This window comes from Anopheles moucheti, chromosome 2 (genome assembly GCF_943734755.1).
Source record: "Anopheles moucheti chromosome 2, idAnoMoucSN_F20_07, whole genome shotgun sequence".
In the NCBI taxonomy this organism is placed as follows: Eukaryota; Metazoa; Arthropoda; class Insecta; order Diptera; family Culicidae; genus Anopheles; species Anopheles moucheti.
This window is the reverse complement of record NC_069140.1, coordinates 69,421,887-69,448,373: the sequence shown is the minus strand read 5'-3', so window position 1 is coordinate 69,448,373 and position 26,487 is coordinate 69,421,887. Positions and strand designations below refer to the sequence as shown.

At 40.9% G+C, this 26,487-nt stretch overlaps 2 protein-coding genes and 1 non-coding gene across 3 annotated transcripts in view; all 3 read right to left on the bottom strand.

The window, feature by feature from the left end:
• Positions 1–9,658, bottom strand: part of LOC128297463 (DNA fragmentation factor subunit alpha-like) — a 30,249-nt gene extending 20,591 nt beyond the window's left edge. Inside the window, exon 1 of the mRNA XM_053033106.1 lies at positions 9,329–9,658. Coding sequence (XP_052889066.1) covers positions 9,329–9,358 — 30 coding nt within the window. The 5' untranslated portion in view covers positions 9,359–9,658. The remainder of the gene's footprint in view (positions 1–9,328) is intronic.
• A 4,263-nt stretch (positions 9,659–13,921) lies between these two features.
• Positions 13,922–13,993, bottom strand: Trnam-cau (transfer RNA methionine (anticodon CAU)). The gene has a single exon. It is a non-coding gene; the product is annotated as a tRNA-Met (tRNA).
• Positions 13,994–17,715: 3,722 nt separating this feature from the next.
• LOC128299043 (glucosylceramide transporter ABCA12) lies at positions 17,716–25,935 on the bottom strand. Its single transcript, XM_053034885.1, has 15 exons — positions 25,836–25,935; positions 24,455–24,821; positions 24,007–24,371; positions 22,812–23,899; positions 22,418–22,729; positions 21,977–22,314; positions 21,719–21,905; positions 21,169–21,652; positions 20,864–21,090; positions 20,028–20,789; positions 19,778–19,958; positions 18,854–19,717; positions 18,290–18,793; positions 17,956–18,225; positions 17,716–17,884 (listed from the first exon to the last, which is right to left on the bottom strand). Exons 1-15 carry the CDS (start codon positions 25,914–25,916, stop codon positions 17,819–17,821), a joined length of 6,096 nt encoding a protein of 2,031 aa, XP_052890845.1. The 5' UTR covers positions 25,917–25,935; the 3' UTR covers positions 17,716–17,818.
• Between the last annotated feature and the right edge of the window lie 552 nt (positions 25,936–26,487).

Below are 26,487 nucleotides of genomic sequence, written 5' to 3'. Positions count from 1 at the left end.
ATATTGGTAGAGGCGCGGGTCTTCACACGACAGGACCGGTATAAAATCCTATACGGACCAATCCCCCGTAGCAAGGACTGACTATCCGGCTACGTGGTAAAATATGTCTAATAAGCCAAAAATGGCAGGCATGACGCAGTAGGTCGTTATGCCAAAAAGAGATGTTTTAAATAGTACAGTTATAACTTATATGACTTAAAAATGTTTTAAACATTTTTATATCTTTAACCTCAAACACTAGTAACTTTTTTTTATTTCTTCGTTACTGTATTTCAAACAAAATCAAGGAAGAAATAATGCGCGGCTTCTTCACATTTGCAAAGTAAAATTGGCTTACCAAAAGTGACCCTTTTTAATAAACCCTATCAGAGAAAGGTTCTTCTTCTTAATTGATACAAAACACTGTAGTAAGTAAGGAATTAGCTTCATAGTGCCATTTTAAAGCCATCTTAATGTAATTCCCTGTTTTTAATTGTCAAGGAATTTTTTTTTATATTCCTCCTCCCACTTAAAATTCGGTCCTTTACAAGATGACATTGACCAAACTTTCCACACAAAAATCGGTTCGTCTTTCGACATTTTCGATCAATTTTGTGGTTGTTTTTGCTTGAATGGCAATAATTTCTCTACGTTTATTGGATTGAGCTTTCATAGAGTGGCTGGTTTATTGACAAAAATCTTTCCATTCAATTCGTATATTATGCAACGCGCCTCAAAAGGAGGCAGTTACTTCGGCTGCAAAAATTAGTTGACCCTTACAAAAGCACATCAAATATCTTTTCAAATATTTATACAGCAAATGTGCCCTAACGCAACATGAACACAATATTTTGATTATTTCTTAATAACCAATGGAATATTGGTCGGTCTGAAAGCTTACTAAGGTTACTACTTCTCAGTAACGTTCAGAAGGCATCTTAATGGAAGTGTGCAAAACGACCAAGCCGATAATATAATCATGCAACCTAATATATTTGATTAAAAATGTATACGCCCAGCAGCTTTAGAATTTTCTTTGGAAGGGGCCCAATTTGGTCGCACCGCTTGGGGTTGCGAAATGGATAAAACCGCCACTTATAAGAATATAAATATTTAATCTAAGATTGCTTATTGCTATCAATAATCAATTGACAGTAACTACCGAGCTATTCAAATGTAAATAATTGGCTCAATCCTTGTTGGAACAACTGGTGCGTTTCCGTAAAGTTTGTCATCAAAGAATCGTCTTGTATAACCCCTTCAAAACATGTCTCCGAGGTATTTCACCCCGATATATCGCTCAATCCGATGAAATGAGCTTTGTTTGAAATGGTTAAGAATTCTGAAGCACCAATCCAGTCAATTGTTAAATATAAACTAATATAGTGATCTGTCACCTTTCTTTCGAAATGTTTTGTTAAAAAAAGAATTATCGGTTTTAATATGATCTAATGTGGAATCTCATTGCGATACCATTCAGGACATCTGGCCACCTAAAGCATCTGATGAATTGAACTTTTAACCTTTTTTGATATATTTTTGTCATTCTTGGTTGGCATTTATTTTTCATTTCTGTTTTCGATCAAAGATCATACGTTAAGAGTCACTTGCAAAAGAGCAACCGTAAATACCCATTTTACTGTTGATGCCGTATAAGGACGTGCATTAATATTAATGCCCTTTCGCCGATTTCTATTATTTTGCCAAACTCTAGCACACACGAAGCTGTCGCTGGAGCGGTCTATATAGAAACAGGACACCGCCAGTGCTAACAAACAGCGAGAGTGCTACTAACCTCGACAGAAAATGCTTCACAAAGTTTGTGCCTGGTTTGTGAATACCCAGCGGGATCACATCCATAAAAGCGGGTACGCACAAGAATGACGGATGTTTACCGTGGCAAATATTGACTCAATTTGGTGGCACGGAACATTTACCGTACCAATCGAATGCGACCGAGTTGGTAACCAGACAGATTTGTTTGATAAGAGATAAGAGTGAAGTGGTGACACACAGAAAGGGTCCTTGTTAGGATTTTTCTTCCATTTCGGACGTCAAAGCCCTTAACCATGGTCATGATCAAAGGACATAGAGTAGAATAATCTTTATATAGAAAAGCATGGATTGCTACCTTATTGCAAAACCACCCTACCCTATTGCACAATAGATATCCCCTGGACATACTGCGAAGGAATCCAGATGTTATAATCTTCTTTCCTAACAGACAAAACCCAATCGTACGCGTTATAATCGTTGGCATAATCTCGCTTTACGAACGAGTGTTTCTGCTAAGCCGTAGCCTGGATGCTTCTTAAGCCCTTACGGATCGCATATCGCCATTCCGATATTACTGCAGCACTTATTACTGCTGATCCATCGTTTGCGAAAAAAAAGGCAGACTGCGGAAATGGTAGCCAAAGTCCGGTGGAAAGTAAATAGCACGGATGCAAAAAAGAATGGTAAAGAATCGTTCTCTAGTCTGCCGCGAGCGAGAGCAGCACATGGAAAAAAAGTAATATCCGACAGTCGTTTTGCAGATTCATGGTTTCATTCCATATTTACCGAAGTGCAGCAGACCCTCCGCCACGCTTCCGTATTCCGTGGATGAGGATGACTTTGCGGAATTTTACAAGGAAACAAACGATCGATCAACTCGTGAGCAGCCTGCAGCTAGTTTGTGTCACTTTGATGGAAGGTATGATTTGCTTCCAAACCTTCCGGCGATTTATTCCGGCGAACGAGCCCGAATCAGATGCGTTGCATATGATTTTCCCTGCCCAGGGTAAAAGCGTCATTATAGTCTCACTGCCCAGCTGGGTGTCTCGTTAGGTTGATAGGATGCGGTTTGGCGCACACTCGAGCAGCAGCTATAACACCCAAACAAACCGCAACAAACAGTGTGACAGTGTGGTGCGTTCCAAACATGCAATGACGCAAACGAAACTCAATTAATAGCTCCACAACAATTCCATCCCACATCGATAAACGGCATATACCAAGTAATCGATCGAATAAGGGTAAAAAAGCGGACTCGCTTGAAGTATTTCAGCATTATGTAAAGGATGTGTAGCGTTATTGGTTTTATTTGGCGGAGAAAAGATGTTTCTCCAGCTGTTTGTTTCGCTGGGATTCCATTTCTATTTTGCCGCTGGTGGTTCGAGAAAGGAATCTGCCATTGATGGTGAACTTCAGCATCCTTCGGCTGCAGCGCACCAGCACAGTGCACTGTTTGCGTAAATAGGGTATCAACAGCAGAGCACATTAGCTATTACTCAGAATCGAAATTATACGCATCTATGGCTCGTAACCCTTAATTTGGATGTATTATTAGACGTTTTGCAAAATCTTGACAGCGCCATTGCTTTGGTTCGTTAAGGAAGAAATTGATTTTTTGTCGACCGTTTTGCTTGCTTCTTTTGCTGGGAAAGCCAAAAATAGTACAACTCAAAGAGAATGTGTGTGTGAATGTGAATGTGAGTGTGTGTGTGTGTGTATCCCAAAATGCAAAAGACAGCCGGACGGACTAACATTGTCGATTTACGCTACAGAGTTCAAGAGTGCACGTGTTTTTAAGGCATTTTTACTGCATTATGGTCAGCAATTTTATCTTATATGACTTAAAGAAGATTTTAACTAATTTTACAAATACGTTTTATTAACATTCAGACGATTTTTCAACATTTTGCAAGTTTTAGCCCACCTTCGGGGGCATTGCTATTGTTGATGTTGGTACCTTGGACAGCATATTGGTTGTCACACCTTCACCAAGAAGAAGAAGAAGAAGCTCACGTAAACAACATGAGAGAAGCCGCTGCAGAAACGAACGAGTTTTATCTGAATTTATATGAAATGCAGTTGTTTACATGTTGAAAATAACAGTGAGGAGTCTTTTGCATCTTCTGCCATTGCGAATAAAGCCTTATTCGCTTCTTTATCACCGTCATGTTCGTGCAACCGGTACCACCGTCATGATCATGCTGCCGGCAGAACCAAAGGAATGAAAGAAATGAATGTGCTTTTTTACCATGATTCAGGTCCATCTTGTACTAGAAGAGGGTCCTTAACCTTTAGATGATCCTTTTACATCGCACAACAGCTCCAGTGCCATCTCGCAGTGGTTAAAATAGGTTACAATTTTCATCACCGCATCCGACCTATGAATGTGCATGTGATATTCTTCGTCGTGAAAGTTAAATTATTATCGCACGTTTGGTTGCAAGCAGAGCTCTTGTTACATTATATTTGCCCCTCTAATATATTGACAATAGTTTACGTTACAATCCCAGGAAAACAAGACGAGACAAACTCATGATGGTTTGATGACGGTAATGATGATGCTGTTCCACTGGAATCAGTGTCCGAAAATGCATGTAAAATAGAGACTATTTATACCTCCATTCAATTCAGGAAATACTTTTCGCTGAGGCCGAGGCTTCAACGAAACCAAAATACATACCGACCTTTTACTGCACCATCAATTTGGTGCATCTAGCGCAAATTCATGACGAAGACATACACAGCAGTGCATATATCGCTTGACTCGATCATGGGTGCTTTTATAGCCCTATTTTAACTCCCAACTCAACACAGACGTATAAGACAAATACATAACATACTGAAGATTGAGACACACGCAATACGAGTTCGATTCTAAATATAGACGGTAAAATGATTGAGGGATGCATAGAAGAAAAAAAGAACCAAGAGGGAAGGGTGAGAGGGGAGGGGGGATGGAGCTGAAAATTTTGTTTTTGGCAGCGTTGCCAATTTTTTGGCTGCGGCAAATGTCAAAATCGGTCTAAACCCTCGTTAAAAAGACGTCTTTCGGCGGTCTAACGGCGGGCGGTAAGACCGCCAAAAGACGTCTTTTCAGTGACATTTGCGATCTGGGATGTGACACACGGAGTCATCGTGGAGTAAATCTCCTCCATCGAAGAACATTTCGTTTCCCACTGCACTCGCCGGTGACAGGCGTATGACTAACCTAGGCCGAACCGAGTGACTAGCACACACAGACACAAAAAAAAACCGGAATCCTCACCATGGCTTGTTGGCTTTCCTTTTAGTACCGCACGGGGATTTTAATGGAAACATAAAGCCTTTCTTCCCACATAAATAAGGGTGGTCCTACGGAGATCCATCAACCATCAACTGCGAACGCTATGGAACCCTGGTTCATCGCACTACCGGCAGGTGCGGAAGGTCCCATGAAGGGAAAAGTATTATGGTCGACCAAAATGTGTCCACGAGGATGTGTAACCCTTAGCCGGGATGTTCCATCATCTACCGAGAGTAATAGCCACGCGGGTCACCAGGATCATGACGACGGCGATGATGGGCAGTGGCGGTTGTTTGGACAAGGATGCCCGGCCGCCGAAAAGCGTTTTAGTATCCGTTTACTTCTTTCTCCGTTCCCTCCCGTCCTCAAGCTTGAATGCGGAAAAGCTAGAGACGATGCAAATGAGACGCGTCAGTGACAGCTTTGTCGCATCCTTTTCATGCGCTTAGGTCCATTTTTTTGAATGGTTTTAGGATGTTTGTTCTTGAGAGATCTTCGTGTGACGGTTTTCGATTTTTATCTGTGCTGCTTTTCTACGGGAAATTTCACGACAAAATAAAGTAAAAGAAAGAAAGAAAGAATTTGAATTTTCAATCAGATTAGGTCAGGGATTGTTCAGCTACAGATTCCGTTCTTTAAACGCTAAACAAGATGCAATAAAAATGCTATTAAAGATAGATAGACTCTCGTGGGGTTTTTTAAATAAAAGGTATGATCATTTGAGTGGTGTGTTATTCAATTAAGACAACAAATATTATTATTCTTTTTAATATTATGATTATTTTTGAATAAAGTGGAATGTGAAGGGATATATGTGGGATCTTTTCTGCTTTTTTCACATATTTTTGCCAATTTTACCTTATCTTGATGTATTTGCAAATTTAAATTCATACATAGCGAAATATGTCAAATGCTTGAATAGGTATGCGTAGTAGTAGGATTAGTTCAAACCCTTTCTGGAATTTGTACTAATCTGAAATACTTCTCATTATTCGGGAACATTTACGACCAAAAATTAGCAATACAGCCTGGCCGTTCTTCTTGAATTAAAAAAAAAACAGCTAAATTCAATTTAATAATAATTATAACCAATTCTTTTCGAAGCTTTCACTTTCCAAAACGTTTTCAATAAAGTGGAAAGCTATGCTTTAAAATGTCATGAATCTGAATGTCATTTGTATCTGTTTATGTACAATCGTGAAAAACAATCGAAACATGTTTTCAAATTTCTCTTCCCTGAACACGAAAGCTCTGCAAGTAACTTTCATAAACTTTGCACTAAACTGCACGTTAAATAATGCCAATGCCAATAATGTAATCACAAAATAGTTCTCCGAGACGCACCATGGACGACATAATTTATTCATTTCCTTCCAGTACTGTTTACGAGGAAAGTTTAATCAAAACGGTTTAGACAAAATCGAAGCCGCGCCATCCAGCCCACAGATCGAAAGGAAAGCAATTGATTGTGCCTGTGATTTACGCGCGAAATGTGAACGGCCCATTCAGAGCCCATTTCGCGCGCGAGGAACATTTATTTCAATTGTGAAAAACGACGCTCGGTTCCGCCGACGCGCTAAGCCGGTATTTCATGAATGAAGAATCAATTCTGGCAAGGGAAAACAACATTCTTGGAACGACACCGACCCGCACGGTCTGGTGTGTTTACGGTATGTCTGGTTTTGCGTTGCGGGAATGCGACACAACACCGGTGGCAGTGCAATGTCCTTATTCTAAAGGTCCATCCTACGCACGATCCGATTGCCTGGCCTTGGCTGGTATGGCGCGTGTCATGGCCGCCCTCTAGGCTAGCAGTATGTTCAATTTCTTTAAAGGTCAAACAGATGCTTAGCTCAACTACGCTTCTCATTCAAATGGATGTTTTAGATTCTTTTTTCCGAAAAACCTTTTCATCGCCTCTATATTATCCTCATACGCCGACATATTGGCGTCCTACTGAAGACGATTGTTGGTTACAGTTTGTATGGTGTAAAGTTGTCAGCGCCAACAGAACGCTGTTCCTTTACGGGGTTCTTTTCAATTTCAATATTTGACAAAGTACTATGTTGCCCACATGCCTTCAACAACTTCCAGCACTCGAAAGTTGGTAAAGATGTCTTCACGCTATTGTACTTTCCGCAGCTTTTATGGTTCATCGGAACAAACACAGAAAAAGATCTATAACAAACTCGAGCATCAAAACAAGTGCAAAAATTACAGCATCCATAACTTTCAAAAACAGAATTCTTTCGAATGTGTAATGCCACTTTAAATTAAAACTCTTCCGTTGAGCGTACCCTTTTGGCTGTACCTACCATTTGGCATCATAACACAAGACGGTAACATACATGCTGCCGGAAAAGGCGTTTACTCATTTAGCCGGTGCGTAGATGTAGCGAGACCAGTGAAAGCGAGAACGTAAATAAGAATGTGTTCATTTATGGTTCGGTGCAAATGCCACGTGCTGTTGGAAGGAACAAATGTTTCGTCTGCCGGAAAGTGAGCCTTTCCCTGTTTGCAGAGAAGCAAAGGAATATTTCGACGCGATAAAATTTTACGAGCTGTGTGCTGTTTTCAGGAACAAGAGATACGAAAATATGGCAGAATATGTACCAAATGCTTTCAGGTAATGGATGTGTAAAACATTGAGGTGAATAACGTAACGGGTCTGGTAGTTTATTTGCTACGTTAAAATAATTAGCTTGAATAAATGTTATGGCCGGTGGTTTAATGTTAGCAAAATCAGTCTTCCCTTGGTATGACTGGTACTAAATCCCATCCGGCCCGTTCTCACTTAGCGAAGTTTATCTTTCCGACTGCTTGAAAAAACAGTCTAGTTCCTAACATGTGGCAGACATGTCTTAGGTTGTCAAATCGAGAAAAAACAGAAAAAAATGAAGACAATAAACTTGACAAATTTAGTAATTTTCCCAAAAAACCAGATAAAATTTTAGATTACTACGAGTTCTAATTTTTTAACCCTTATACTTAATATCTAAAGATAACTTTGTCCATCTCAAAACTATGAATGGGAAAGGGTGGAACCAACATCATCGTTTTATCGTTTTGATACGCATATTAAACACTTGATCAAGATTTCGGGTTCCTTTTGAAAACACAGATTTATGTAAATGTGTGAAATTAATTAGTTAATTTGTTATCAAATGTTTGTTTATTCGTTTGATGCTAAAATTTAGTTGTTATTTTGTATTCAACAAATAAATATTACCGTAAAACGTACAATTGAACTTAAATATTCATGTATTTTAAAACTATAAATATTTAATGAACTGTTATTTAATAAGTGTAGTTCAATTATAGGCAATGGTCAAACTACGCGTAATGGTTAAACTGCGTAGAGGTTTGTCTACCTTGACATCCACGAATATATCCGCTTGTTTTATAACATAGAAGTAATTAAATTTGTTTAAGTTGTACATTGCACGTTAATAACCATAATTCATTTATTGGGTTTCGAAAGTCACACATATTTTGCACTTCATTTGAAATGAAATTATTTCTTAATTCTTTATTAATTTTCCTTACTTTGAATTGAAAGAGTTGAATGACATATTGTTCTGTATCGAATAACCCAATATATTGTAAATAATAACAACGAATAATTAAATATGGTTGAGGATCATGAAGTTATTTTCATTCTACTAAAGTTGTGTATATTGTCCTTTACTAATCTTAATGATATGCTTTAATAAAACTTCGTAAAACGTTATTCCTTTTCAAATCATGTTTATGTTGCTGCTGTTTTAGTCGTTTATCATTTAGGTCACCCAAGTGCGTGCATTAAATAACAAAAAGCCAAACAATTTGTTAGGACGACGTTTCATGTCTCGTTTTGAATAGCGCACGTTTGCTTCCAAATAATGAAGCCTAATAAAGGGGCCACCTTGAGCCATATTTCCAGCAAACAAACCATGTCGTCCTTCGTGCAATGGGTTGTTGAGATGCGCCATCCTCCCTGCACGTTCACTTTCTTTTATCCCATATAACTTTCCGCCCATGAAGCACACTCGACCGGGATAAGAAAAACGGGTCAGTGATGCTTCCGACGCGAGAAGGAAAGATCATTTCCTTCCACAACCACCAAATTCCTTTTTGCATGCGAATTTGTGCACACAGAGGTGAAGATGCTTAACAGGGAGGAGAACAAATTGCAGCATATCTTCTATTCACGGGACACGAAGGTGTCCTCATTTTCGCGTACTATCAACTGTAATCTGTTTCTGGGGGCTTGATATCATGAAGGACTGGTGGTCGCATTGTTTTGCCTACCTTATATGGCTTTTTGTTGTCCTCCTCCATGGTTTCCTTGTGGCAGCGCGTTAGAAGATATGTGTTTGTGCCTGTATATGTTTGTGTGTGAGTGCACAGCAACGGCGTCCGTAAGATGAACGAAGCGCGACCTGGCTTTATACGATTGAAGAGTCTTTATATCACAGACACTGCGTGGAGTGCACTTTGTTACGATTCGTCACCACACACCCGTCAATAACACGCGTAATAAAACGTGCTGATTACAGCGAAAACTTCACGCAAAAACACCACAAACAGAAGCAACACCAGCGCACCTCTTTTTTGACAGCTGGCTGGTTGCTGCAAACAACAAACACGACCGCCCGTACCAAATGCACAGTGAGTAATGCGAGATAAAAACGTGCGTGAGTTGGACGATTCGTGCGAGGCTCCACCTTTTGTGTGAGCGATGAGAATCGGAGAGTAATTTTATTGGTGAGAGAATTCTAGGTGCATCGCAGCTCTCTCACGGAATTGTTTGCAAACAATTCACGACCCATGTAGAAAAATTCTATTGGACCCAATTCAAGGCAATTATCAAAGGTATCCTGGAAAATGCTTTGACCGCTCATTAAAATATTTTCTGAAAATATTTCGTTATTGCTTTTCTTTCGCTAATCGGTCTTTTGTCGATCTCTCGAAAGTCTTCATAAATATGGTACTACCGATTGCGTGATAAACCTAACAAAGATGCATGTGAAATGTGTTTCCCAATCACATGAAACTGCCCATGAAAGCCGCCCTGTTCCAAATGTTTGAAGAGATGCATTCTCAGCAAGTGTTATTGTCAGGATTTATCGTGTGTATAGTATAAGCGCACCGAAGGCCTAGGCTAGGCTATATTGTTGAAATAAGTATAATCAAAATTTGTATTCTAGGAGTCTAGCGTCCAAGACGAGAGTAGTCTTGTTGTCTAAGAGAACGCGGTACGGATTACCCTACGATAAACTCCAGATCATGTTTTAACGACATCAATCTTGAATTTCTTACCGGTTAGAAATACTGGAATATTGATAGGTGTATGTAATCTATGCTGTTGGGAAATCAAATTCGATGTTTGAAACGTATAAAAATAATAATAACCATACGTGTTAAAGCTAAGTAGATAATCATCTTATACCAATATGTTTGTTTATAGATGTTTACAGGTACGACGCGAGAAGCTTAATTTCTCGTTTGTGAAAAGTATTTCTATTACTGTAACCAGTTTCTATTCCAGTGGAATTCTGTTTCTTTAAAAATGACTTTCATCATATTATTGCCCAATTGTTACATGGTCTCTTTAGAAGTTTCCTCTGCTGGTATGGTTATCTCGACTTGCTGGAAAAAGGTGATGAGACAGGCAATTCTATCTCTGTGGCGTAGCTATTAATAAAGGTAATAAAGGTAATAAAGAATCTTGTCAATTTCCCACGTTAGGAGAATCATATGTTGCTAGTTCATCCATCGCTTGTACAAACACTGTTAGCTTATACTATGGGCTTAAAACGCTTATATGATATAATACAAATTATAATTTCTCGTCATATAATTATAATCAAATTATAATGGTCATAACCATTGAAGATCGTTCCCTCAAAGGCTGCTTAGTCCACTCTTAGGAAGATCAGTTTCTGGGTGCTTTTCACGGTCATGTTTGTTTCGGTTGGGCATGTATGTTTCATTAATACATTCTTTCGTTTGCGATTGTTAGGCAAACCATGGCGTACATTTCATGTACGGAAAAGTAACGGAAAGAATTATCGATAACATTTTTATAGAGCATGTGTATCTTTCTAGTTTTCCGTTCGCTCGATATCCAGCGAAGATAATGAATAAAATCTCATCATGAGAAAAAATTCACGATGAGATGAATAGTGAGAAGATAGCGCGAGAGATATACATTCGCATTTTTTCCTTCATTTCACAGTTAAAAGCTCTTCTCGACACGTGCCAATGCAGTTCTTTTTTTCGTCTTTTTCCATGCATTTGAGCATTCTCCTCCAGTGCAACTTATTCGCTACTGAGCGTACAAGCGGGCACCGTTTTACGACCATTTGCGGAAAACTGTTCCATTTTCTAAAGCGATGAACACAGCGCATCGTGTGAAGGACAACTTCACATGCTGTTGTGGTTATCCTTACCTTTTGGGGATGGATACTGTCAACCTTGCCGACCACCTGGTACATGGTTAAAGAGTGAGTTGATACAATTGCAACTGCAACTGATCGTTGCTTTAACATTGAGAGTGCAGATAGACTGTCAGTACCAAGTGCATTGAAATGGAAATGATGGAATGATGGCGCTAAGTAGACCGTAGGATGTAAAAAAGTATAGACAAAAGAAACTAAAAACAATTTAAAAAAGCACCAAATAAATTTGTTTATTTAATCACTACTATAAAAAAAATTAATGCGGGTACTGATGGCATACAATCGTTATGTTGAGTATAATGTACGTGTTATTTGATTAGCCTGACATGCTGCTAGCATGGCTGCAACTTTGCAAGCTGCTTTCAATCCAAAAATACCTTGTCAAAACAAAAACCCAATAAAACTTTTTATTGCTTTAACATACTTAACCCGAAAGTTGAAGTGCAGTAGAACGAGGTTTTCCTTTTATACGTGATATGTACGGATGTTGTATAAAAAATGTATTATATCTGGGTTGAAGGGGATGATAGTGTGATGCGACTAAAACGAATACTCAGATGGATCCTCACGTTGCAGAAAGTTGTGGCAGGACGTGCTCAAAGCGCAAGTTCAGCCATGACCACCAAGCATGAGGTACACTAACACCATACACACACCCATGACACAGCCCATCCAGACGGCACAGATTGCTCAATGAACCATTCGGTGGCGTCTGCAACGGTCCTCGCGATGCCCATCTCGTCCGGAGAGCAAGAACACAAGAACAGCGCAAAAAAAAACAAAAAGGTTACGCGAGTTCATAGTTCCACTTCACCACCATTTCGGAATAGTTGAGAAGAGGGGGTGAGGAAGACTGGTACCGATCGGAGGATAAATTAAATTAAGCGTTTGGTTGGGACGGATGGGTAAATCACACGACCGTCGTCTAGAAAGTTAGTCCTGTCTGTGTCTTGTCAGGTTAACGAGAACAAAAGCATGCCCTTATTTCACCCACCACGATAATGCTGATGGCAAGGATGAACCAGTGTCGAACGCGGTCGTGCGAAAACCAGTTGTGAAGGTCCTGGTTGCAGAGCTGCACAAGAAGCGTACCACTAGATTCAAACGGAATGAAGTAAAGGACGAAGGACGATGGACAAATTACAAAACATCTCGCAAATCGCATGCGAGACTTTGATCTTGGATGATTTGGTTTACGAACTAGTTTCGGAAGTTGGAGATAAGGATTTTGACATTTGATGTTGAGGTAGTGTCACTGCAACAGCTTTGAATTTCATGCAAAAGCAGTGTGAGAAGCTTGAACTAACATTTTAATTTTCAAAAGTCTCCCTCCCATTAAATTCTTCCGTGAGCGTATTTGCATAAAATATGCTCTGATTTATCATCTGACCCTACCAGCTCGCATCACACCCGTACGGAGTTGCTCATTGAATTGATGCAGCCCATACTTCACATTGAAAAGCTGAAAGCGGAATAGAATTATTATGCTGTACCCCGATGGTGGCACGATGAATGATGTGCTGCTGTGAATCGTGCGGAAAACTTTACCCCATTTGCCAAGCACCGTGAAAAGCTTTTTCAATTTATGCGCTATCGACCAAATCGATCGATTCGTTCGAAAGGAGTTGGTTGGCAAGCGGCAGAAAGAACCCTCTTTCTGCATTTATTTTGAAGCATATTGAATGATTCGGATTTATTTGACGAGAGTGTTTTCATGTATGTTTTGGCATTATTCGTTTGTATTAATTCTAGTACTTCTTCACTTTTTGAATGCACATTACGTTAAATAAATGGTTTTTAACCCATAATTAAGCCTTCTCTTAACACAATATCTTAACACAAAACCTTTCCATAACGTCTCCAACAAACAATGCTGCGTAGCTAATATTACATTTTTCAAATTTTTAGGCAACCCCTTGGTACAAATCCATACGAATGTACGGGACAAAATTCTTACCGACATTCGAGATGATTCCAACCTCACAAAAGTTTTTCCTTCTTTCGTTTTTTTTTCGTTCGCGTTCCACCGAAAACCGGCAAAAGTTATCTGCAAGAAATGCGTATATTTATTTATTGCTCTTCATCGTAGATTGCGGCTACCAACAGAATAGAAAAAAATAATGAAAAATTGTTGAAGTTCAATAAACGAAATGTTCCTTTCCCTTTTGTTTTGTGGTGCAGCGCCAGTTTACTACCGATATGGTTTTACTGCAAAAAAGTAGCGTGTTTGTGTGTATGGATATTTCTGTTTGATGAATTTTGTTGTCTATTAGCGAAGTATAGAAATATTTGTTAAAATACCTTTTTTATATATACCAAGCTTGTCTAACTTTCCCCCTCGGGTGTCAATTGTTTTACTAATCTTAAGTTCAGCAGAGAGTATCTATCTTACCTTATAAAAAAAGCATTCTCCAGGAGGAATGAACTTCTTCGCAATTTCTAGCAGAGCGTAGTTTCGATCTACGGACCTCTGGGTTATGGGCCCAGCACGCTTCCACTGCGCCACTCTGCTTGCTTGAAGAGAAACTGCTGCTGTAGCAATACAACAGACTAATACGTACCCTTTCGCTACTGGATATCTATTTGCTCTCATTCAAATTGTTTGCGTCTACGGTCTAGCAGAGCAAAAACACACGCAAACTAATTTTTAATATCACCATACAGCGTGGCCGCTGTTTCATTCCAAAGGGTGCATAAATTGCAAAGGAAAAGCTGACAGTAGAAAACGGAAAACCATTAAGGATAACCGGTCCCAATCGAGTTGGAACCAGAACAGCGTCCATAGCATTAAACTCCCCAAAACATTCGGCACGTTCAGTGAACCCTGCCGGCACCTGACCGGTGTTAGCGGTTTTGAGGACCAAAAAAACGGCACAAAGTGTAAAAGGTCGTCTGGGTGTCCCATCTGATTGCCGGGAGCATAAACGACCGAGAGTTCATTGAGCAAAAGATCCCATTTTGAGGCAGGTTTGGAAAACTGTGTGTGAACAGTGGCTGGCGAGCACAGCGTACAGTGTGCAAATAATAAAACGCGCCAAGGGAAACCCAAACCAACGGGTGAAACAAACTGCACAAACAAACCGTCTGATGAACGAATAGAATCGTCCAAATGTATAAACGACTGTGAACATAATAACAATTTTCATATAAGCCTGCAGGAGTTAACGTTTCCAGGAATCTGGTTTGCCGTCTCATTGCGGGAATACCGAGAAACATAAAATGAAAGTATATTATTTACATTTGCAAAACGGAAAATATGACGGTCTTCTGCATCCGTCAAAGTTGCGGTACTTGTTATTCCCAACACCCACAACGCTTTGTGACGCAAGCAATCAGGACTAGACGAGGCTCCTTGTTTTTCTCGGTTCCGATCTTTACTTCTTGCTATCGTTTGCGCGTTTTTGATTTGTGTTCTTATTACGACCGTCTAGACGGGTGTGGTTTCCTTGCTTTCTTACCTTCCAGCTCGCATAAGCTACTTGTAGCTTGGTGAAAGAAACCCCAAAGTGTTCGATGTACAAAGTGGAATTTAGGTAAGAACATCTGGAATACTCCAGCACAAACTTTGACTTGGAGAGTATGAAAGAAAACAAGAAACTTTTATCACCTCCTGGAATGCTACCGTTGCTGTTGCCATTGGTGATGGCGCCAAAGATGAAAAGCCACTGAGATGAGATCAAAGAAACCAACCGACAAACATTACACAATACGGGGTGAAACTGCGCGAAATTCTTTGGCCAAAATTTAACGCATCACACGTTTTACATCAGGTGCTTTGTATTTTTTTTCTTTTACACAAAGGTGAACTATCCAAACGAAATAAACACTTTGCTTTGTTTGGGTGGATTTGTGCTGAGTTGTGAAGTTTCACAACACTCGTATCAGATGGTTTCGTTCGTATTCGTCGGGACCATTGCTCTGAAAGAGGGGTAGACGATGGAGAAAACTGACGTCGTTTATCGTTCTGGAATGGTACGGTTGAGATGGAGATTTGGCAGAGAAAATAAGCGAAAGCGTGCAAATCCACTGTTTTGACTAAGCATTACCATTTGCAGTCGGAAGTTTTTGTTTGATTTTCGTTTTTTATGTAACCCCAATCGGTTTACATTGGTGCGAGTTGTGGCAACGTATTCATTCGTCTGGAAAACATACGATGGTTACCGGATGTATGACGTTTTGTGTTGAGTGAGGTAAGGGTTAAAACAGCGTAGCATAAAGGGTGTCTCACATCAAATTGCATCACAGAAAAAATCAGTAAATATAACCGCTAAGAGTATCCTCTCGATTTTTTGAGTAGAAGTAGTTTTTCAGAAATTGACTACTGTTCTTCACCATCAAGCACAATTACGGAGAAACACGTGATTTGGCTATGACTGGGTGGATCTACCGCAAGGACTGCCTTCCGATGTGTTTCCTTTCCTTGAAGAAACAACACAATGATCCTACGTTCTTCTGGTCTGATCTAGTTTCGAGCCACTATTCAATTTTTCCATTGTATTGTATCCAAACAGAATACTTTCGAGGCCTAACGAAAAAATACTGAAGTATTATAAAGCTGACACTACGGTAGAACAGTGAAGATCTTAAATCTAAAGCGTCAGGGGCGAGCTTACCGTTATGGTATTGAATATGAATGAAATGAATATGCCAAAACCTTACTAATAGCTAATAATTTATTGTCTAATCACTAGGTAATTTTCTACAGCGTTTTCTTCGTAATTCAATTTGTTGTGGGACACCCTTTAATTTATTCAAGACCTTTTTTCTAGGTAGGGAAATTTGCAATGACTAGAATGAATTCTCTATGTATTCTGGTACTATCACATCCTAGGATGATGGGAATTAAAAGAAGGAAAACAGATTGCTGCCCAAAATCAAATATTTTTCACAAAAGATCAAAAAGACAAAAAACCTTTTGTTGTTTTATTGGAAAATAAAATTTCATTAACTTACAATTTATTTTTTTTCTGAATCATTTACACAATTGTCAATTCTGTGTAAAATCAACTTAATAAATAAAAAAAACATCAACTTACTTAATTTTTCTTAAAGTACAATAAACCTTCAAACGAAGAGTATCACCTTACACACTCCTCCGCGATGGAATTTGTGACCCATTTCAGCGAAGGCACCGACCAGACGAAACCTCACTCGGTGTGGTGTAGATCAGGGCTCAACGGACCGGACCCCGTAAGTGTCCTTTGTTGTCTGGAAAGCTGCACGGTAGATAACCAGCGCAGCATTTTCGCGTTCCGTTCACCTTTTGTCTTCGTTCCATCTCCCGCGTTCACCTTTTACCCGCGACACCCGCGACACCCACGCCAGACACGTGGCGATGTACATAACGAGGTTAAAAGGAATGAAAACTCCTCCCGTTCCTCAAACCGGATAACTGTTCACGAAGAAGAGAATAGCACTGAATTCCAACCTTCGTATGTGTTCGTTGCTAGTGTATGTGTATGCAACTAATGTTACTGACAGGGATAAATTCATGAAGTGTCCTTCGTAGTCTTTTTTTAACAACATTGCAAAGCTCACTGTACATCAAAGCTCATTTCCCCTGTTTTCTCACCAGGAGAAGCTGTGAGCAAAAATTCGACAGGACGCTCACAACAACTGGGAAAGAGAACATAACGCTCTCGTGGAGAAAAAATTTACCAGACGAAGTTTTCCAGCGAGAATCATGGTAAGGCTCCATGGTGACCTACTTTCTTCGCTACTCACTTGCGGTTGCCCAGGAACACTACTAGCCCACATTTCTTTCGTTTGGAGTCCAGTCTCCCCCAGGGTTTACTCGATACGGATATTTTAATCGAAACCCTTCGGCTACTTGCTTCGTGTTTTGGAGCGATGAATTTGTTTTTCCAGGTGAGTTCTTTCATTTTCTTCCAAATTTGCTTTGCATCTATACGCCAATGTAAAGCGTGTACATATGTAACCAGACAGCAGGTTAATGAACCTGAGAACCTGTTTCCAGTTATTACGTAAAATGTTCCCTTTGGATGAGTGCATGCAATTGAAGCTTTAGACATTGTGGATGGCAGGTCTGGAAAAATCCATTCCTATTGACGTCACACGTCACGCAAAAGCAATACAAGTCGGTGACGTCATGGAAGATTAATGGCACACACAGTCTGTAATTCATGTGTACATTAGATTAAATTATATTTATCAAAATACTGACCACAGATTATATACATAACAACATAGTTTCTACACAAAAGTATAGATATTCACTGTTTCCATGTTTTTTTATTAACATTACCAAATTTAAAAATTTAATCCTAGCAGTACCTATATGTTACAACAAAAGAGGATTGCACAAATCATCCTTTTCCTAGCTGTCGACGAATCCCGGATTTGCGTGGTCTTCTTCATGACTTTGTAGAACATTTTCAAATACCTAGAGCATAAAAAACCAAAATAGAACACTTTTGATGGCTTTATGTCGCAAAGCATCGCGTTAATTCTCACCTGATCCATCTGACAACGGGAAATCGTGTATCGTAGTTTATTTGCTTGGGCAAAGCGCTGTAGCTTTAGGAAAAGTTCACTGGCTGTACGTGTGGCGGATGTACCCGGCGCTACCACAATATTGCCGGTCTCATTTAGCATGATCGTTACGTGACCATTTTTGTGTGGTTTTTCTTGCGCGTCAGCGTCTGGACAGATCTGGCACACAAACTGGACGGAATTCTTGTGCAGGATGATATTACGCGTTACATCAAATTCACGCTTGATAACCTGCAAGTTGAACAAATGCTGCGTCAACAATATGTACTACGTGTCGTTGTTACAAAGAGCTTACTCGCAAAAAGTCCACCTCGCGAATACCCTCAAGATATAGCGTTATCTGATAGCTGTGGCCGAAACGTTCCTTCAGCCGGTCTGGTGTATCAACCGTAAGCAGCTCACCGTCCTTCAGGATCGCTATCCGCTGGCATATCCGATCGATCTCGGAGATACTGTGGGAAGTCAGCAGTATCGAGCGATTCTGCGCGTTTAACCGTTCAATTGTACTGTAAACGATAGAGCGCGTGACCGGATCCAGGTCGCTCGTTGGTTCGTCCATTAGGATAATTTCAGACTGGCCAAAGCAAGCAACAGCCACGCAGAGCTTCCGACGATTGCCTCCACTTAGATTTTTCACCATCACCTTCCGATATTCCTCGAGATGGTATTCTTTAAGTGTTTCCATTACCAGTTTATCGATGCATTCGATGTTACGCAGCTTACCATAGAATACAATCACCTCTTCCACCGTGAGCAACGGATCAAGGAAATTGCTCTGAGGACAGTACGAAGGGCCATGCTAGAATGGAGCAATGTGTAAGTTATTAAGGGTTCACAAATATGTTACTAAATTACTTACATTACTGTAGAAAGTGAAACTGCCTCCCGATGGAAGCAGTTCTCCAGATAGGATGGCAAAGATGGTGGACTTTCCGGCACCGTTTGTGCCGAGCAATCCAAAGCATTCTCCATAGTGCAGCTTGAAGGATACATTCTTAACTACCTCCTGACCTTCTGCACCGCCGCCCCCTCCACCACATACACGGTACTTTTTTCTCAGGTTGTCCACCGATAGGATCTGGTCAGCCGTGATGGACTTTTTCTTTCCATCGACACGACTTATTGAATGACTTATTGTACTGTAGTCCGTCGTATCGACCCCGTTCAGCTCATGTGTTTTGGGGCGAGATACACCAGCTATCCGGTTGAACAGACGCTGCAACAGCTTATACTCGATGGCTACGTTTAACAGCATGAAGATAAGCCCCATTATTACCAGGGCGATTAGATGCGGTCGAAGGAGATCACTGTGGATGGGGGATTTGTACGAGTCGATGTAGTATCGTTTGAAGATTTCAGCCGTGATGTAATTCTTGGACAGCTCTATCAATCCATCGGAAAGAGCGTGTTGTGGTAGCACAAGGAACGCACGGTTTAGGAAGTTTCTAATCTTCTCCGACTGATCGCTGCCACCCAAAATATCGAACAGCAAAACGATGGTTAGCGTACCCAGCGCCGTAACGACGTTCAGACAAAACAGAGACATATTCGCAAAGCTGGCATCAGTGAATAACTTCTCAAACAGATGCACCGTCGGTATGCTTGCAAAACCGTAGAACACCAACAACAAAACGATGCCCTCGAGTTGCTCTCTTGCCACGTATGCTGGCAGAGCGAATACCTTGAACACGATCACGGCCAATCCAACTGCGATGAGGAAGATCTACAAAAAGAATCATCGTTTAATGGATCTGATCGTGATTTTAAGTGATCTCTAACCTACCATAGCATCCCAGACGTACGTTACAGTCCAATAGGTAAAGACGTTCACGCCGGCCAAACGCTGTTGCAGTTTTTCTCCACGTATCCGTTCACTTACGATGTACACCGAGGCCCCGGCGACCACCAAACTGAAGGCCAACAGCATAATCAGCGATATTCCGGCATCAGCGATTTGCTGTAAACTATATAAAAACGATATGGAAGAAATGGGTTAATGGATGCCATAACCATGCCGAGTGTACAAAACCTACATTGATGATATAGACAAATCATCTTCTTCGATCTTCAACGGGTGATTAATGGTGCGGATTGTGTAGCTTGGATCGTCCATTTCCGCTCGTAATACTGCCGTATCGAGCATGTTTAACCACGTTGGCATCGAATGGTAGCCCTTATTGTTGTACCAAACGATATTTTTCTCCTTGTTGACCGTGATACCACCATAGCGTCGCTCCGTATACTTGTCCGTGGTAGCCAGAACCCATCGATAAGCATCCAACGAGGAGTTAAAGATGGAGCACAAGTCGTCTGTACAGTGTTCTAGAAGGTCAGAAACGATCGTGTTCCGATACTTGTCCCCATCGGTAGTATTGGTGTAAAACTCGACTGATTTCGGATACAGCGCCGTCGAAAAATTGACCATCTGATCGTATTCTCCGGGCGGACGAATTGTCATGAAACCCATGGCAATGATTTCAAAAATTGTCGGTAGCACAAGTAAACACACCAACAGGCGATAGTTACGCATGAAATGACGCGTGCGCTTACTCAACAGTGCACACATGATGGACAGTGTGCCAAGCTTGGAGTCATTCGTTTTTGGTCCATGAAACCCGTTTGGAATGTGCGAAGAAGTGTTGCCGTTCCCATTGAGCAACATGGGATCGTCTAGCATCGATTCACTCGCGTTGACTGTGTTAAAGATGTTGAGCAGATTTTCGTTGCGAATCTCGAACGATTCAATTTGTTTGTTTTGTTTCAGCTGCGCCAAGTGCTGCAAAAGTTGTTCAATGCTAAAAAAAATATCAATTGAAAACAAACGTTCAATATGTGGAAGATATACAAGACGAGAAATATGAGTGCATACTTTAACACCTGACTGTCGTCAGTTGTAGAGGTGATCTTGAAGTCGAGTTGATTCAGCGTAGCACTCATGTCATATCTTATATCTGTAATGCTATCCAGTAAAATTGTCAGCTCCGCAGTCGTAAGTGCACGACCTATATCTATCTGGCACAATACAACTTTCAAATAGATTGTGTTAGTGAACCGTTTCTTCAGCTCTTCTTGTGATTGCTCCAGTATAGCTTTTCCCTAAAAAGATGCGTTCATAAAGCATATGAATGTGTTTAGCACGGTTGACAGTTGACAGCAATTTTCCTGCAAACATACATTTTCCAACATGACGATCTTATCGCTCAAACACTCCGCTTCGTCCAGATGATGGGTTGCAAGGATAACTGCCCGATCTTTGCGTAACGTTTGGATTAGCTCCCAAATATATTTGCGCGCTTTCGTATCAACGCTACTGCATGGTTCGTCCAAAATTACCAGATTCGGTGAACCAAGAAACGCAATTGCAATGCACAATCGCCGCTTAAATCCTCCAGACAAATCAGACGCTCTGTAGTGCTGGTAAGGGCCCATCTTTAGATTATCCAGCGTACGTGAGACTTCCGTGTCGAACCCACGTGTCAGCTTGATACGTGCGTACAGCTGCAGATGCTCCTTAGCCGTAAGGTTCGGAATGAGCACATCATTTTGCGGACAAAGGCCGATCTTCTCCGCATTGTTCCTTATGCCGGAGATGAAATCGTAGTCCAGTGGCAGATGAACGTCGCCTTCGATGGGCAATACCTGGCCAGTCAGCAGTTTTCTATAAAAAAAAAGGTTGAAAGACAATCAAGGCCACGATATACGAATGGATGTGGTTCGTTATTACATGATTGTGCTTTTGCCGGCACCGTTCCGTCCGAGCAGACAGGTCACTTCATCACGGCGGAATGTTATCGATACGTCACTCAACACCTTCTTGCCGCCCTTCTCATACGTGACGTCCACATTTCTGAGATCCGCGCCAATGCTTTTGTCCAGTTTAATGCGCTTTACCGTATGGAATGTTGTTTCATCTGGAATGAGAATAGCGCAACAGCAACGCTTCAATAAATCACCATCCGAATTATGATGCAGATTTGAATACCTTTCTTCAAACACTGGTACAGGTAGCCGATAGCAAAGTAGATCACGGCATCCAGCAAAATCATGAGAATGCCAAACTTCAGATCATTGTCGGCGATCGCACCACGGAAGGCGCTGCTAAAATTCGCTCCACGATGCTGGAGCTCCATGCGCATCACGTGACGCCAGGCGTAACAGAAAGCCGTTGAGAAGGAAAGATTCGCGATGAACTTGCCCACTGTGGACAGTGTTGCTCCTAGTGAGATGATAATAATGTACGGAAGGAATGTTATCAAGAAGAGTATCACACTCGACACCGAACCAATGCTGGCCGAGCTGAAGAACATGGAGCACATGTAGCTGTAAAAGAGGAGGAAGAAAGCGAAAGGTCACACAAAGTACCAACCGACCAATAAATAAATAATTTATGAATTATCACATCGAGCCTTAGTTCATAACTCACCAGAACCCGATTAAGCAGATGCCGAACACAACCATATAGAAGAAAAGGAAGATCTGACTGGAGTACGCTAGAATGCCTCCACTATAGAGGATGATCAGTCCAAGCAGGAACACGATACAAATTTCGATGAACGTAGCAATGACCCAGGAAACGGTTTCCGACCCAGACTTGAGGCCCATTGAGCGCATCAGCATCGAATTGCCACTCTCCTTCATCCAGATCTTTTGCCGCACCGCCGCAGCGACATGCACAATTAGTGCTATGAAGTAAGCCATTTGTATAGATTGGGCAAGATAGAGACCTTTTTTGAAGCTATAACGAGAAGTGGACAGCATAAGTGAAGTAAATTGTACACAACATGTACTAGTGAATATTTTGCATTTGCTCAACTTACTCATCCTTCGTGTATTTGGGATAGGGAAATTGTTTCGTGTAGAACTTCTCATTTGCAACCTTGTATTCTACTTCATTTTTGGGTTTTTTTTCTCCACCACCGAACAACAAACTTAGAAACGATTGTCTTTTGCGTCGCTGGAGCGCTGGTGCTGGTTTCACAGTAGTTGTGGCAGATGATTCGAGATTTGAGTCTTCCTCTTCATCGTCCTTAAAGTCGAGAAAATCTTCCAGTGCACTACTATTGCTTCCACCACCGAATCGATTCAGTACTTCCTGAGATACGTTTATTCGTTTGCTCAGATCCGCGAATACTGATGATAAATTTTCGGTAGTAGTTTCTGCTGGAACTGACGTAGACGTAGACGTAGAAACAGTTGTACTATCCAACTCCTCATTACTTTCAGTTTCAGCGCTCTTATCTTCAGTATCCTGATCGTCCTCCAGACCCAAGTCATCATCCAGCTCCAGCTCGCCACCCGAGAGTGAACCGTCTTCGGTTTCTCCCTTGCGAGCTTTGGTAAACATTTCTTTTTTCCTTTGCTTGATAATTCCTATATCGACCGCATGCTGAATCTGTACGAAACCGCGATGATAACGCATGTCCAGCTCGAAGCTTGACTCCGGGTCGGGGAACCAGAAACGATTGCGATTCTCCACCGTCACCGGCGTATCGTCCGTGCGCATACGAATTTTGTACGTGATTTCATTTTCCGTGGTGCCATTTTCGAAGTAAACACCAGCAAAGAACAACTTTTTTCGATTCAACTCAAACGCACGATCTTCCAGGTCTGTCTCATCCACCACCGGGATAAAACGATCGGCGGAGAAGCAATCAAAGATGTTTGCGATCGTATTCACCGCCTTGGCAACTTCTTCGTCATGCAGGATGCCGTTTAACATCCCTTCAATTAGCTCAATGTTCACGTTTCCACCGGCGATCATTTGCACCAATGGACTTTTAGCAAGATCGATTAAACCCTGGAAGCTGTCCTGCATCTCTTCGTCAGTGCGCAGCAGCTGCAGAGTAGTATCGAGTGCACGGAAAAACTCTCTCAATCGATCCATATCCGCGAACGTTTGATTGGCCTGAAATTGAAAATTGAAAATAGTCCATGCTAGAATAATATCCAGACATATATCGCATACTTCTAATGTTGAAGATATTGCTGCTTGATGTATCATGCCACACTCACCAGCTTCATGATTTCATCATTACGCTCGCTTGCTGGACCGTACAGAATCTTTCCCTGCAGGATTGGCTTCAGAAAACGCCACGTGATCTTGCCATTGTTTGTGTTTGTTACGTCCAGATACAACTGCTTGCAGTAGGCCGTCGACATCACGTCCAGCTCGTCCTTATCTGCCCCGGCGTAGTCGGGCGTGTAGAGAATGTTGTCCACGAACCGGATGTTGTTACTGCGCGGAAACGGCCGACCGCAGAGAATGTTGCCCGACTTTGAAAACGTCTGATCGTCGGAAAACAGTTGCAAAATGTCAAACGAACCACCGATCTTTTTGCGGATCTCTGGCACCATCTTCACTAAACGATCCGCATTGCCTGTGGTGAAAAAAATGTTCATTTTATTTACATGTTTAGCATTAAGCGCCTCTGAACAGTTCACGTTGCCATTGAGAACGTACGTTCGATTTCTTTAAACTTTGGATGCGTTACTATTGTGGTAACGCTAGTGATGAAGTTCCGATCGATCGGAAGCGCTATGATCGCATCGTACAGGGGATTGTTATCCAGAATGATCTGCACGATGTTTACCACGGGTGTTACCGGCGCATCGTTGAATTCTTCCGTTTCGGCAAAATTTTTCGCATCTTGACACTCGTTTTCGAACGTACAGATGTATGACTGGAAGAAGGGCAGGATACCGTTGGCCTGTAGGTTACGGGTTGGAAACTGGCAGTCGTTTATTTCCACCGCCTGGAACCGATTTCTCAGTATGTACAGAGCGGTGAAGATCATGCACGGCCATAGGTACTGTATGAAAGTCATCCACTAAAAGTTTAAAGTGCCGAAGAGAAAGATGGAAAGAGGACACGTTTGTATTATTCAGCTTTATTCAACAAAATTAGCTATTGGAAAAAGGAAAAAAAGGAAAGCGTCGAATAATTGTAACTATTTGTAAGGATAAATTAGTATTAGCAGGTGAATTGACTTTTTTTTTCATTCTTTGAAACCAAACGATTTCAAAACTAAAGGAGGCACTTTTGATTTTTTTATCATTGTTGATTTGTTGTTTTAATGCTCTTTTATATATTTAGCAATAATTTATTCTCTTTTTCCACTAGGGTTTACAAACTCAAGAAATACCACTTATAACGTTTCTGAATTTGAAGTATCCATAGTTGGTTAATTATACATGTTTGGTCTGGATTTTTTTTATTGAAATTGAACTTCGATCCAGGAATGTGAAGATTAACGTCTTTACCATTAAGCTATTACTTTAACACTATTAATTTCTAGTAGAAACATTTAAAACAGCAATTTAATGCAATTTCTAGTAGAAAAAAGAGTTCTCTAATGAAACGGAATGCGGTTATTTATCATAACTTTTAGGTACTAAAATGAACAACTTTCTGATCACAATCACCATAATATTCGCTTCCAAGTTTTAATTTCTACATAGTGCACAAACATAAGCGATCATTTAGTCATGCAGAGCTTTTTTTCAAATCTAATTCATTTTCATGGCTATGAAACATCTGACGCTCATTTAACGAACCAAACAAATGATGGAATGTTTTGTGAGCTGAATCGGTGCTTATCAAAGTATGTAGAACGAACGCTATTACGCAAAACGGTACTGAACGCCGGATGTGTCATCACGATGCCCGAGTAGCACAATGCGTAGAATATTGTTTACTATGTGCGAGGGAACATTTCATACACACGGGACTTTAATGTAAAAAATTGACCTACATGGATGAAACAACTTTTTATGGTTGAATATTAAATCAGTCAGTAGATAGGACACGAGTTTTATCAAATGGCACAAATGAAAATACTTACTGGTTGTCGTATCCGGACGAGATAGTCCTTCTTTAGCAATGCTCGTATTTGCATGCAGTCGGCATGCTTGGACAATTTCATGTTACCGCTCCCGTAGTGAAGTGTTCTCCGGGCGATGTCAAATGCGGCAAAGCTTGCACTTTCACCCTTAGATGCGCCACTTACAGGTGTTACTGTGTGGTTTTACCTTGATGTTTTACCAAATGTTTGACAATTTGTTTCTTTGTTTGTCTGTTGCTAACCCTGCGTAGCTTAATCTCTACACCAAACCATGTTGCCAAAATATGGATTGCTACGATAAATGTTTACTGTACCGTTCTACCATTTGAAGGTTAGGAATAGTTACACTTTTTTGGGCTGTGTTTCTTTTACACTGCGATACACTTTTACACCCCCACTTGATGGGATCGTTCCGTTATTATGCTACCGGTATCATTGAACGGAAGTTGCTTACATGGAAAAGTAATAATTCGCACTTTCTTTTACAAATTTATGGTTACAGGCGAGTTACAGGTGATGTTACAGGCGTCACAATCACTAACACGCGATGCACTTTCCAACAACAGTGCAGAAGCTTCGTTTATATTTTCACTTTAACCGATTTAACGAGCATTCCCGCCGGTTGATGCGAATTTTAAATTAGTCTCCAGTA

Excerpts from the sequence above, each read along its gene's own strand:
- LOC128299043 (XM_053034885.1), bottom strand. The coding sequence starts at position 25,916 with ATGAAATTGTCCAAGCATGCCGACTGCATGCAAATACGAGCATTGCTA. Across the intron at positions 22,315-22,417 it reads ATCTGCTTAATCGGGTTCTG|CTACATGTGCTCCATGTTCT; the intron begins GTGAGTTATGAA and ends CCTCTTTTACAG. Across the intron at positions 21,091-21,168 it reads AGATCGTCATGTTGGAAAAT|GGAAAAGCTATACTGGAGCA; the intron begins GTATGTTTGCAG and ends GCATCTTTTTAG.